The 15225-nt window shown below is 45.7% G+C and overlaps 1 protein-coding gene across 2 annotated transcripts in view; it reads left to right on the top strand.

Moving 5' to 3' along the window:
* gss (glutathione synthetase) overlaps positions 1-15225 on the top strand; it is a 112535-nt gene that overhangs the window by 7325 nt on the left and 89985 nt on the right. For both annotated transcript variants that reach the window (XM_059980919.1, XM_059980918.1), the window contains exon 2: positions 13259-13393. In XM_059980919.1, the coding sequence (XP_059836902.1) occupies positions 13259-13393 (135 nt within the window). The remainder of the gene's footprint in view (positions 1-13258; positions 13394-15225) is intronic.

Genomic DNA, 15225 nt, shown 5'->3' with positions numbered 1-15225 from the left:
GACTCCCTCGGAGACAGCAAAGCAGCAGGTTACTCAATCGGGCCAAAAACATGCCATCAACATGTAAATCACTGGTTTAAATTGTAGCAGAATGATATTTGAAAGAAGCAGCAGCAGCCAGGTGTTCAGATTACAAGGCAGAGCTAGCAAGACCAGAGATAAACAAATGGAAGCTGGAAGACAGTTTAAACAGAACTGATTGTGAGAGAGGCTGAGTCATGACAGAAAAACAAGCCATAAATTAGAACCACTCAGTTCAGCCATCCAGAGGATCAGCTGTTCTGGATTGGGTGTTGTGCAATGAACCAGAATTGATTAGAGAGCTTAAGGTAAAAGAACACTTGGGGTCGTGATCATAATTCACTCCAAAATTTGAGGAGAAGCTAAAGTCAGAGGTATCAGTATTCCAGTAGAGTAAAGGGAATTAGAGGCGTGAGAGAGGAGTTGGCCAGAATTGATTAGAAAAGAACACTGGCAGGGATGGCAGCAGAGCAGTAATGGCTGGAATTTCTGGAAGCAATTCAGGAGACACAGGATAATACATCCCCAAGAGGAAGAAGTATTCTAAAGGAAAGATGACACAACTGGCTAACTAAAGTCAAAGCCAACATAAAAGCCAAAGAGAGGGCATAAAATAGAGCAAAACAGTGAGAAGTTAAAGGATTGGGAATGTTTTAAAGACCAACATAAGCAACTACAAAAGTCATTAAGGTAAAGATGGAATACGAAAGTAAGCTAGCCAATAATATTTAAGAGGATACCAAAAGTTCTTTTCAGATATTTAAAGTGTAAAAGAGAGGCAAGCGTGGATGTCGGACTGCTGGCAAACGATACTGGAGAGTTAGTAATGAGGGACAATAAAATGGCGGACAAACTGAATAAGTATTTTGCATCTGTCTTCACTGTGGAAGATACTAGCAGTATGGTGGAAGTTCCAGGTGTCAGGAGTCATGAAGTGTGAGAGGTTATGCTAGAGAGACAGTTCTTTGGAAACTGAAAGATCTGAAGATAGGTAGATAAGTCACCTGGACCAGATGGTGTAAACCCCAGAGCTCTGAAAGAGGTGGCTGAAGAGATCATGGAGGCATTAGTAATGATCTTTCAAGAATGACTAGATTCTGGAATTGTTCTGGAAGACTTGAAGATTGCAGATGTCACTCCACTCTTCAAGAAGTGATAGAGAATCAGATTCAGGTTTATTATCACCAGCATGTGACGTGAAATTTGTTAACTTAGCAACAGCAGTTCAATGCAATACATAATATAGAAGAAAAATATGTAAAATAATAAATAAGTAAATCTTATTCAGTATACTTCATACAGTATACATATATATTGAATAGATTAAAAATCGTGCAAAAATAGAAATACTATATATTTTTTTACAAAGTAAGGTAGTGTCCAAGGGTTCAATGTCCATTTAGGAATTGGATTGCAGAGCGGAAGAAACTGTTCCTGAATCGCTGAGTGTGTGCCTTCAGGCTTCTGTACCTCCTACCTGATGGTAACAGTGAGAAAAGGGTATGCCCTAGGTGCTGGAGGCACCTTTCAGCTGGATGCTGCCTTTCTGAGACACTACTCCCTGAAGATGTCCTGGGTACTTTGTAGGCAAGTACCCAATATGGAGCCGACTAAATTTACAGCCCTCTGCAGCTTCTTTCAGTCCTGTGCAGTAGCCCCCCCCCCCATACCAGACAATGATGCAACCTGTCAAAATGCTCTCCACAGTACATCTGTAGAAGTTTTTGAGAGTATTTGTTGATATACCAAATCTCTTCAAACTCCTAATAAAGTATAGCCGCTTCTTGCTTTCTTTATAACTGCATTGATATGTTGGGACCAGGTTAGATCCTCAGAGATCATGACACCCAGGAACTTGTGTTACGAACCCGCAGGTTTCATTTACTGTGGACTGTCACTTTAAAAGAGCGCTTCAGTGAGGCAGGACTATAATGTTGTTCTGACTGACTCGCAGCTTGTTTACCTTTAAAACAAGGACACAGACAGTCACAGTCAGGAGTCAGAGGAAGAGAGAGAAAGGAGCAAACCTGGAAAAGGTAGCAGCTCAAGCTTGTAGAAGCTGGGAATTTGGAACTCTGCCATACCCACAAGGGTGGGTTGATTATCGATCCAGTGCACATCGAATGTGTGGCTGTCACTTTGTATAATCCATAGGAGTGGATTTAGGAATGTCCTGTGGGACCACTCGAAGTTAACTCCTGCCTGGGTGTGTGATGTGGTAACCCCTTGAAGATGGCATCCCTGTGACAGATCACTCTGGTGGTAATTCATACGTGGATTTGGAACGGCTTGACAGAGGATCTTCGACAACTGATATTTATTATTTACCATCGTGGAACCTGTGGAGTTTGACATAATTGCCTTCTCCCTATGTTTTACCTTGGATTACAAATATCTCTCTCCCATCATTTATTCCGTGGATAAACCGAACTTTCTGGCTTTACCATCTCAAGACTCTAAGCCTTGTTCCCCCCAGGCTCAATAGTTTGGGAGTTATATTTACACACACATACTATACACATAACACTGATAACTTTTGTTTATCCTGGTTAAGTTGCTATATTATAAGTAGATACTAATAAAGATAATGGTTTTAACATTAAAACCAGACTCCGAGGTGTAATCTATTGCTGTTGGTTTATTTCTAAAATGTTACAGTTTGTAACACTTGAAACTGCTCACTCTCTCCACTTCTGATCCCTCTATGAGGATTGGTATGTGTTCCTTCATCACAATCGGCTTTTTCATCTTACTGAGTGCCAGGTTGTTGCTGTGGCTCCACTCCACTAGTTGGCGTATCTCACTCCTGTGTGCCCTCTCGTCACCACCTGAGGTTCTACCAACAATGATTGTACCATCAGCAACTTTATAGATGGTATTTGAGCTTTGCCTAACCACACAGTTAATGAGTATAGAGAGTAGAGCAGTAGGCACACATTCCCTTGAGGTGCACCAGTGTTGATTGTCAATGAGGAGGAGGTATTAAGACGAATCTGCAAGGCTATGGTCTTCAGGTTAGGAAGTCGAGGATCCAATTGCAGAGGGAGGTACAGAGGCCCAGGTTCTGCAACTTCTCAATCAGGATTGTGGAAATGATGGTATTAATTGCTGAGCTATAGTCGATAAACAGCAGCCTGACATGGGTGTTTGTGTCGCTCATTTGGTCTAAAGCCGCATGGAGAGCCAATGAGATTGCATCTGTTGTTGACCTATTGTGATGATAGGCAAATTGCAATGGGTCCTGCTCCTTGCTGAGGAAGGAGTTCAGTCTAGTCATGACCACCCTCTCAAAGCATTTCATCATTGTTGATGTGAGTACAACTGGGTGATAGTCATTAAGGCAGCTCACATTATTCTTCTTAGGCACTGGTACAATTGTTGCCTTTTTGAAACAACTGGAAACTTCTGCCCATTGTAGTGAGAGGTTGAAAATGTCTTTGAATACTCTCACCAGTTGGTTGGCACAGGTTTTCAGAGCCTTACCAGTACTCCATCAGGACCTTCCACCTTGCAAGGGTTCACTCTCTTTAAAAACAGCCTAACATTGGCCTTAGAGACAGAGATCACAGGGTCATCAGGTGCAGCAGGGATCTTCTAAGCTGTAGTTGTATTCTCCCTTTCAAAGTAGGCATAGAAGGTGTTGAGTTCATTTGGTAGTGAAGCATTGCTGCCATTCATGCTATTGGGCTTCACTTTGTAGGAAGTAATGTCCTGTAAGCACTGCCAGAGTTGTCGTACATCCGTTGTCACCTCCAGCCTCTTACGAATGTTGCACTGTTTCTCGGCAGAAGAAAGGAAACTGCCAGCCAGTTAGTCTGACCTTAGTGGTTGGGAAGATGTTGGAGTCGATTATTAAGGATGAAGTCTCAGGGTACTTAGAGGCACGTGATAAAATTGGCCATAGTCAGCATGATTCCTCAAGAGAAAATCTTGCCTGACAAATTTGTTGGAATTCTTTGAAGAAATACCAAGCAGGATAGACAAAAGAAAATCAGTTGATATTATGTACTAGGATTATCAGAAGGCCTTTGACAATGTGCCATACATGAAGCTGCTTAACAAGCCTGTGGAATTACAGGAAAGATTCTAGCGTGGATAAAGCAGTGGCTGATTAGCAGAAGGTAAAGAGTGGGAATAAAGGGAGCCTTTTCTGACTGGCTGCCGGTGACTAGTGGTGTCCCACAGGGTCTGTGTTGGGACCAATTCTCTTTACGGTATATGTCAGTGATTCGGATGATGGAACTGATGGCTTTGTTGTAATGTTTGGAGGCAATATGAAGATAAGTGGAGGGATGGATAGTTTTGAGGAAGTAGGCTACAGAAGGACAGATTAGAAGAATGGGCAAAGAAATGTTAGGTGAAATAGTGTCAGGAAGTGTATGATTATGCACTTTGCTAGAAGAAATGAAAAGGAGAGTACAAAAAAACAGGTGCAAAGGACTTGTGAAGGGATATGGGGAGAAGGCATGAGACGGGCTGAGAGGAAAATTTGATCAGCCATGATAAAATGGCAGAGCAGACTCAATGGGCCAAATGGACTAATTCTGCTCCTATCTTTTATGGTATAAAGCGAATGGGGGGGATATGGTGGTCTGTTAAAGGAAGGCAAGTTCTCATCATCAGGCATTTAGGAGCAGAGATAAAACAAAGGCCAAATCCAAGAATGAAAAGGGTGAAATTGTAAAATCTGCAAGTTACTGTTGTGACACAAATACTATAAATTGCAGGAGGTTTTTTGAGTCAGTGATGTTTCCTTGAGTTCTCACCCAAGGTACACCCCATTGCACACTGTAACAGGCTAGAATAAACCAACTCATTTGAGGGAACTCATTGCTGCTGTCTGACTGGTTTTCATTATGTGTTGTCTAGATCTGAGGTTTGAGGACAACTGAACCCAAATTAAAGCCTAATTTAAGGTGCAGGTTTAACATACAAGTTATTTATTTATTTACTTACAGCACAGAATAGGTTCTTCTGGCCCTTTGAGCCATACCACCCAGCAATCTCCCAAACTAACCCTAGCCTAATCTTGGGCAATTTTAAATGACCAATTAACCTACCAACAGTATGTCTTTGGACTGTGGGAGGAAACCCGCACAGTCACAGGGAGAACGTACAGATTCCTTACAGACAGCAGTGAGGATTGAACCTCGGTCGCCAAGTACCGTAAAGCGTTGTCCAACAGGTTAAACACTTGAACAGACCTCTTGTACAATAGATAAGACTCTTGTACTCTCAACCTACCTCGTTATGGTTTTGCACTTTCTCATTTACTTGCACTTTTTCAGTAGCTTCTACGCTTTATTCTGCATTCTGTTGCAGTTTTACCTCGTAACTCTGTGTACTGTGTAATGATTTGATTGGCATGAACAGTATGCAAGACTAGCTTTTCACTGTATCTTGGTACAGGTGACAATAATAACCCAATTGTAGGAACAAATTGAAAGGCCACACGGAATTGGTGTTCAAAATAACGGGATATGTATTTAAAAACTCATTGTGCACCATGAGACCAGTTAAAACTGATCTACCTGAAGACAAATCTGGTACAGAATCTATATTCTCACTGGATGAGATTAAGAGGTCCCCTACTCCTCCTATACCTCCTATTGCCCCCTCCCTCTCCCCATCCCATTACCTCTGCCCCCACACCCCTATGATTTCTTCGTTTGATCCTCAGCCCTCTTCCATTGGGCAGAAGATACAAAAGCCTGAAAGCAGGCTCAAGGACAGCTTCTATCCTGCTGTTGTAAGATTATTACATAGTTCCCTAGTACAATAAGTGATCTTGTACTTTATTGTCTACTGTACTGCACTTTCTCAGTAGCTGTTATACTTTATTCTGCATTCTGTTACTGCTTGACCTTGTTCTGTGTCAATGCACTGTGTAGTGAGTTGATCTGTATGAACAGTATGCAAGGTAACTATTCACTGCATCTCAGTACATGTGATTATAATAAACCAGGACCAATGCCAAACTCGTACTTGAATAACAGTGTCTGAATTCTGACAAAAGCCTGAAATATGCTTTGATCTAGACCCCAATTTGTATTTGGATAAAACATTGGGGAATGGGTGTTCCAAACCAGTACAGCTCATGACATTATCCAGGTTATTATTGTCATATGTACTGGGATACCGCGAAAAGCTTATATTTGCCTTCCATCCAGACAGATCGTTCTTTAATTGGGGAATGGCAAATTATGAGACGAAAAGGCTAGAACTTGCGGGTGTGAATTGGGATGATGTTTTTGCTGGAAAATGTACTATGGACATGTGGTTGATATTGAGGGATCTCTTGCAGGATGTTAGGGATAAATTTGTCCCGGTGAGGAAGATAAAGAATGGTAGGGTGAAGGAACCATGGGTGACAAGTGAAGTGGAAAATCTAGTTAGGTGGAAGAAGGCAGCATACATGAGGTTTAAGAAGCAAGGATCAGATGGGTCTATTGAGGAATATAGGGTAGCAAGAAAGGAGCTTAAGAAGGGGCTGAGGAGAGCAAGAAGGGTGCATGAGAAGGCCTTGGCAAATAGGGTAAAGGAAAACCCCAAGGCATTTTGACAGGTGTGAAGGCAGGACTGATGAGAGATAAAGGTGGGAAGATGTGCCTGGAGGCTGTGGAAGTGAGCGAGGTCCTCAATGAGTACTTCTCTTCATACTCACCAATGAGAGGGACTTTGATGATGGTAAGGACAATATGAATGAGGTTGATGTTGTAGAGCATTTTGATGTTAAGGGAGAGGAGGTGATGGAGTTGTTAAAATACATTAGGATGGATAAGTCCCCGGGGCCTAACGGAATATTCCCCAGGCTGCTACACAAGGTGAGGGAAGAGATTGCTGAGCCTCTGGCTAGGATCTTTATGTCCTCATTGTCCCCGGGAATGGTACCGGAGGATTGGAGGGAGGCGAATGTTGTCCCCTTGTTCAAAAAAGATAGTAGGGATAGTCTGGGTAATTATAGACCAGTGAGCCTTGCATCTGTGGTGGGAAAACTGTTAGAAAAGATTCTTAGAGATAGGATCTGTGGGCATTTAGAGAATCATGGTCTGATCAGAGACATTCAGCTTGGCTTTGTGAAGGGCAGAACATATCTAACAAGCCTGATAGAGTTCTTTGAGGGGGTGACCAGGCATATAGATGAGGGTAGTGCTGTGGATGTGATCTGCATGGATTTTAGTAAGGTATTTGACAAGGTTCCACACGGTAGGCTTATTCAGAAAGTCAGAAGGCATGGGATCCAGGGAAGTTTGGCCAGGTAGATTTAGAATTGGCTGGCCTGCAGAAAGCAGAGGGTCGTGGTGGAGGGAGTACATTCAGATTGGAGGGTTGTGACTAGTGGTGTCTCACAAGGATCTGTTCTGGGACCTCTACTTTTCGTGATTTTTATTAACAACCTGGATGTGGGGGTAGAAGGGTGGGTTGGCAAGATTGCAGACGACACAAAGGTTGGTGGTGTTGTAGATAGTGTAGAGGATTGTCGAAGATTGCAGAGAGACATTGATAGGATGCAGAAGTGGGCTGAGAAGTGGCAGATGGAGTTCAACCTGGAGAAGTGGGAGGTGGTACACTTTGGAAGGACGAACTCCAAGGCAGAGTACAAAGTAAATGGCAGGATACTTGGGAATGTGGAGGAGCAGAGGGATCTGGGGGTACATGTCCACAGATCCCTGAAAGTTGCCTCACAGGTAGATAGGGTAGTTAAGAAAACTTATGGGATGTTAGCTTTCATAAGTTGAGGGATAGAGTTTAAGAGTTGCAAGGTAATGATGCAGCTCTATAAAACTCTGGTTAGGCCACACTTGGAATACTGTGTCCAGTTCTGGTCGCCTCACTATAGGAAGGATGTGGAAGCATTGCAAAAGGTACAGAGGAGATTTACCAGGATGCTATCTGGTTTAGAGAGTATGGATTATGATCAGAGATTAAGGGAGCTAGGGTTTACTCTTTGGAGAGGAGGATGAGAGGAGACATGATAGAGGTGTACAAGTTATTAAGAGGAATAGATGGAGTGGATAGCCAGCATCTCTTTCCCAGGGCACCACTGCTCAAAACAAGAGGACATGGCTTTAAGGTAAGGGGTGGGAAGTTCAAAGGGGATATTAGAGGAAGGTTTTTTACTCAGGTTTTTCACTCAGTGGTGGAGGCAGATACACTAGTGAAATTTAAGAGACTACTGGACAGGTATATGGAGGAATTTAAGGTGGAGGGTTATATGAGAGGCAGGGTTTAAGGGTCGGCACAACATTGTGGGACGAAGGACCTGTACTGTGCTGTACTATTCTATGTTCTATGAATTAAGTACATAAAAGGGGCAATGTGGCACTTGCATCCACTGTGATGAAATGCTTTGAGAGGTTGGTGATAAAACTTTATCAATTCCCACCAGAGAAGTGACTTGGATCTGCTGCAATTTGTCGACCATCACGATAGGTCAACAGCAACTGCCATTTCATTGTCTTACTTACTCAACCCTGGAACATCTGTACAGTGAAGATGCATTCATCAGGACCCCCGGAAGGTGGCGGCCCAAGCAGATGTGCTGTGGAAAGCCAAGAAGGAGAGTGGGGCGTCCGTCACACAGATCACCAAGCCACGCGTCCAATAGCAGACCAGACTAGGCCCGGCAGCAGAGCCCACAAAACCCCGAGGCAGGAGTGCGGAGGCCAATGAACAATGGTGCTTCTACCACCAGCAGTGGGGCACAGAAGCCTGCCCTGCAACTTCCCGGGAAACGCCAGAGCCAGCCGTCGCTGATGGCTACGGCGGCTGGCCATCGGGATAGCCTCCTGTATGTCTGGGACAAACAGTCGGGATGCCGCTTTTTGGTCGACACCAGAGCCGAGATCAGCATCTTACCTCCGACAAGTTACGACACCCGCAACAGAGAACCAGGACCCACCCTGAGGGCTGCAAATGGCAGCACAATACGGACTTACGGCACCTGTACGGTGCGGCTACAGTTCTCCAGCCGGTTCACGTGGGATTTCACACTGGCCGCCGTGGCCCAACCACTCCTGGGGGCTGATTTTTTGCGAGCTTACAGCCTGCTGGTCGATCTGCAAGGGAAGAGACTAGTCCATGCCAAGACTTTTCAACCGTTCTCCCTGGGTGAAGCCAAGTTGCCAGCCCCACACCTGGACTCCATCACGCTGTCCGACAACGAATTCACCAGAGTCCTGGCGGACTTCCCATCAGTTCTGGCACCGTAGTTCACGGCAGCCATGCCCAGACATGGAGTACAGCACCACATCCCAACCCAGGGACCACCCCTCCACACCCATGCTCGAAGGCTTCCCCCGGACAAGCTCCGACTGGCGAAGGAGGAGTTCAAGTGGATGGAGGAATTGGGGATCATACGGCGGTCCGACAGCCCATGGGTCTCCCCCCAGCACATGGTGCCCAAAGCAACTACTGCGGCAACTACCGCAGGCTGAACGAGGCTACAACACCGGACCGCTACCCTGTGCCGCACATTCAGGACTTTGCAGCAAACCTGCACAGCGCAAGGATCTTTTCCAAGGTAGATCTCGTCCGGGGATACCATCAAATCCCGATGCATCTGGACAACATCCCCAAAACAGCACTCATCACTCTGTTCGGCCTTTTCGAATTCTTCCGAATGCTGTTCAGCCTAAAGAATGCCGCACAGACGTTCCAGCGGCTCATGGATGCGGTGGGACGCGACCTGGACTTTGCATTCATCTATTTGGACAACATCCTCATAGCCAGCTGCAGTCGTCAGGAGCATCTGTCCCACCTCTGCCAACTCTATGCCCGACTGAGTGAATACAGCCTAACAATCAACCCGGCCAAATGCCAGTTCCGACTCGACACCATCGACTTCCTGGGCCACAAGATTACTAAAGACGGGGCAACCCCTCTGCCCGCCAAGGTAGATGCGGTCCACCACTTCCCCCAACCCAACACACTCAAAGGCCTTCAGGAATTCGTGAGTATGGTGAATTTCTACCACCGCTTCCTCCCCTCAGCAGCCCGAATTGTTCACCCTGATGTCAGGTAAGGGCAAAGACATTACCTGGGATGAAGAGGCCGCAGCTGCTTTAGTTAAAACCAAAGAAGCCTTGGCAAACGCCGCAATGCTAGTGCATCCCAGAACGGACGTCCCTACCGCCCTCACAGTGGACGCATCCTACACAGCAGTCAGTGGAGTGCTGGAACAACTCATCGAGGGTCACTGGCAACCCCTGGCGTTCTTCAGCAAACACCTACAACCACCCAAATTCAAATACAGTGCTTTTGACCGGGAGCTGTTGGCACTATACCTGGCAATCCAGCATTTCAGGTACTTCTTAGAAGTACCTTTCTTAGAACGCGCCCTTCACCGTGTTCACAGACCACAAACCGCTCACCTTTGCATTCACAAAGGCGTCCGATCCCTGGTCGTCCCACCAGCAGCGACATCTGTCCTACAGCTCCGAATACATGACGGACATCCGGCATGTCTCGGGAAAGGACAATGTCGTGGCGGACACACAATCCAGACCTACCATCCAGGCCCTGTCCCAGGGGGTAGACTATGAAGCACTGGCGGAGGCGCAGCAGGCAGACGATGAGATCCCTAGTTACAGAACTGCAGTCTCTGGTTTGCAGCTCCAAGACTTCCCCGTAGGCCCAGGTGAGAGGACCCTACTGTGTGACGTAGCTACTGGCCAACCTCGCCCCATTGTCCCGGCAGCCTGGTGGCGGCGAGTTTTCAACTCCATTCACAACTTAGCGCACCTCTCCATCAGGACAACCGTCCAGATGGTCTCCAACAGGTTCGTTTGGCACGGACTCTGCAAGCAGATCAGTGAATGGACCAAAACGTGTATGCAGTGCCAAACAGCCAAGGTGCAGCGGCATACCAAAGCCCTGCCGCAGCAGTTCCACCCCACCCACTGGCGTTTCGACCACATTCATGTGGATATTGTGGGGCCCTGCCCGTGTTGCGAGGAGCGCAGCACCTCCTGACTATCGTAGACCGGTTCACAAGATGGCCAGAGGCAGTCCCGCTCACTGACACCACCTCCGACTCCTGCACCCGAGCACTGATTGCAACCTGGGTATCTCGCTTTGGTGTACCAGCCCACATTACCTCCTACAGAGGTGCCCAGTTCACCTCCAGCCTGTGATCAGCTGTGGCCAGCCTTTTGGGAACACAGCTACACCACACAACTGCCTACCACCCACAGTCGAACGGACTAGTGGAGTGTTTCCACCGTCACTTGAAGTCGGCTCTCATGGCCCACCTCAAAGGGCCTAACTGGGTGGGCGAACTTCCCTGGGTCCTGCTCGGAATCCGCACGGCGCCCAAAGAGGATCTTCACACCATGTCGGCCAAGTTGGTGTATGATGCACCCCTGGTCGTCCCCGGGGAGTTCATACCAGCCCCAAGGGGGCAGGAGGAAGAACCCGCAGCAGTCCTGTGACAGGCTCGGCAACCTGGCCCCCATACCCACTTCATAGCATGGGCAGAGCCTGACCTGTGTACCCAAGGACCTGCAGAACTGTAAGTTTGTTTATGTACGCCAGGGTGGACATCGGGCACCACTACAACGGCCCTAAGAGGGGCCATATAAGGTGATCAGGAACAACGGGTCCACGTTCGTGCTGGACATTGGGGGGAAAGAGGAGGTTTTCACAGTGGACCGACTCAAACCAGCCCATGTGGAAGGCGCAGCCGGTTGGGGCTCAGGCACCGCGGCGTAGAGGCAGACCTCCCAAACAGAGACTGACTCAAACTGTGGACATTAGGGGGTGTATCGCCGGTTTGGGGGGGGGGGTATGTGGTGACCCACTTTCCAGCGCACTCGAACCGGCTCACAAAATCGCGCGCACTGGCATTGAGGCCGGTCCCAAAGAGGGCGCCAAGCCTTCTTCACCAGCAAGGGGAAAAGCCCACGCACGGGAAGGGACTGTGAATATGCGCCCCCTACAGCATTCCCACCCAGGGAGTGCTGAAATGGGAAGGCTTAAAAGCGAGGCCATGATGTTTGAATAAATCTTTTATGCAACTGCAACTCACCGTCTGTGTGTCGTTATTCCAGCGCTGTGGGTAGCACACCGCTACAGTCTCATATTTACTGTGTACTGTACCAGTAATTATGGTCGAAATGACAATAAAAAGTGACTTGACTTGACTACTGAATGGCCCCATCTCTTCACAAATAAGTATACACCCCTCCTCTCCCCACACCCCTTAATGACAGAGGTCAGAGGAGAATGGCTAGATGGGTTCATTCACCAGTCGGGTGTCATTCACCAGCATTGCAAACACAACTTTCAAGCCCATCCTCTTAAGGTTTGATGTGTTGTGTATTCAAAGCCATTCTTCTGCACACCATTGTTGTATCACATGGTTATTTGAGCTACAGTCACTTTCTTGACAGCTTGAACCCTTCTGGCCATTCTCCTCTGACCTCTGTCATTAACAAGTATTTTCATCCACAGAACTGCCTCTCACTGGGTGTGTTTTTTTTGCACCATTCTCTGTAAATGCTAGACACTATTGTGCATGAAAATCCCAGGAGATCAGCAGTTTCTGAGATGCTGAACAACCCCATCTGGCACCAACAATCATTCCACGGTCAAAGTCACTTAGATCACATTTCTTCCTCATTCTGATATTTGGTCTAATCCAATGATTGAACCTCTTGACCGTCTCTGCATGCTTTTATGAATTGATTTGTTGCCACATGATTGGTTGATTAGATATTTGCATTAACAAGCAGGTATCCCTAAATGAAGTGGCCACTGAGTGTATATAGAATTAATTTAATTTTATGCCCGAACATTTCTCCAATGATGTCAGCTGAACGTCATTGCTGGAGAGATTTGCAATATATCAGTTGATGTGGTATTCTAGTGTTGGCCCAATAGAAATTTTTAACTACAGTGTATTCCAAAGGTCGGCTCTTTGAGATATGTGCCATGGTTTATTACATCCAAGACTATGAAGGCACAAATCTTCCAACTTCACATGGTTAACTGCTGGGCCTGAGATGTTCCTGACTATGGGGGAATGGGTAACAATTGCGTGTTCTGGAGGATGACGTTATCCTTCTTCTCTTTTGACTCCAACACAAACTCCCATCCAAATCAGAGTCACGTATGGGTGGCTGCAGAATCATATTCCTGCATTGTTTGCCAAAGGTAGTGATGGGAAGTTGAGAGGAGCAACAATTCAGATGTCTTGGAGTGATTTATTTCTTGTTTTTGCTCTGTTGTTCTGCAGCTTTTGATCCCATTTGCAGTTGACGAGGTCCTGCTGAACAGTGGTCTCATCCAGCACCTGGCGTTTGCTGCTAAGGATGCTGCCCTTCTTCAGGGAATTCTCATGAGGACAAAAGAGGATCCAGGCAGCAGCGAGGTGAGTTCAGAGGAGCGTGGGCTTTCACTTTGATGATACGCAGTTCATTCATGGTCAAATGTGTGATATAAGCTTTCATTAGCTTATCTATTCTGCCTAAACACTGTGTCTTGGACGTCTCTCAAAGCAGAACCTCCATTTATGCAGCATCTTTCAAAACCTCTTGTCATTCCCATTACAGTCAATGATATTTTTCTTTGATGTTTAGACACTGCAGTACTTTCAGACATGTGTACTGTTATTTGTTTATTATTGCCACATTTAGAAGCGTAGAAAACTATGGCACAATACAGGCCCTTCTGTTCCAAATATTTACTTACTTTACAAGTTACCTAGGGTTACCCATAGCCCTCTATTTTTCTAAGCTCCATGTACCTGTTCAGGGGTCTGTTAGAAGTCCCTGTTGTATCCAATACAATATATGTACCAAGATAGAGTGAAAAGCTTGCCTTGTTTACTGTTTATACAGATCAGATCATTACCCAGTGCATTGAGCTAGAATAAGGTAAAATAATAACAATACTGAATCAGAATCAGGTTTATTATCACTGATATATGTCAGCCACTACCCCACAACCATCAGGCTCTTGAATGAAGGGGATAACTACACTCACTTGCCCATCCATTGAGATGTTCCCACAACCAATGATATCACTTTAAGGGCTCTTTATCTTGTTATTTTATGGTGCCATTATTTTTTTTGCTACTTATTTATATTTGTACAAGGGGTGATTGATAAGTTCGTGGCCTGAGGTAGAAGGAGTCAATTTTAGGAAACCTAGCACATTTGCTTTTCCTACACTTACACACACAGTCCAGCGGTCGTGGAGCACACGGATCCCATCCTTGTAGAAGTCGGCATCTTGGGCCTCCAGAAGTGGTCCAGAGCAGGGGAAGATTGATAGGTTTGTGGCCTAAGGTAGAAGGAGATGAATTATTAACTTCAAACTTTCTGCATTTTCACTCAGAGTTGAGCTGCACATGCATATAATGAGAGCTGTACAACTCATCTCTTTGTACCTTCGGCCACAAACTTATCAATCACCCTTGCTGTGGACCAGCTGGAGGTCCAAGACACTCTCATTACATGCACGTGCAGTTCAACTCTTTGAGTGATTATGCAGAAAGTTTGAAGTTAATAACTCATCTCCTTCTACCTTAGGCCACAAACTTATCAATCACCCCTGCTGTGGACCACTTCGACAAAGAAGGGATCCATATGCTCCACGACCGCTGGACTAAGTGTGTACATGTAGGAGGGGACTATGTTGAAAAATAAATGTGCTAGGTTTTCTAAAATTGACTCCTTCTACTTTAGGCCACAAACTTGTCAATTGCCCCTCATATTTGCAGTTTGTTGTCTTCTGCACTCTGGTTGATCTTTCATTGATCCTGTTATAGTTACTATTCTATAGATTTGCTGAGTAAGCCCACAGGAAAATGAATCTCAGCTTTGTATGTAGTGACATTTTATACACTCTGATAATAACAACTACTTACAATGACATTTGTTTTGTGGCAGCAGTACTTTGCAATACATAAGATATACTATAACCAAATCTGTTACATAAGTAGTGCAAAAAAATAGTGGGGTAGTGTTCATGGGCCGTTCAGAAATTTGATGGCAGAGGTGAAATGGCTGTTTTTAAAACATTCATTTTGTGTCTTTGTACTCTATATCACCTTGAGAGTAGCAATAAGAAGAGGGCATGTCCTGGGTGATGAGGTTCCTTTATGGTGGATGCTACCTTTTTGAGGCATCACCATTTGAATATTTCCTCAGTGGTGGGGAAGCTAGTGCCCATGATGGAACTGGCTGAGTTTACAACCCT

Source organism: Hypanus sabinus, chromosome 9 (genome assembly GCF_030144855.1).
Source record: "Hypanus sabinus isolate sHypSab1 chromosome 9, sHypSab1.hap1, whole genome shotgun sequence".
Lineage (NCBI taxonomy): Eukaryota > Metazoa > Chordata > Chondrichthyes > Myliobatiformes > Dasyatidae > Hypanus > Hypanus sabinus.
The sequence above is the reverse complement of the archived record's forward strand: the minus strand, read 5'-3'. Positions and strand labels throughout refer to the sequence as shown.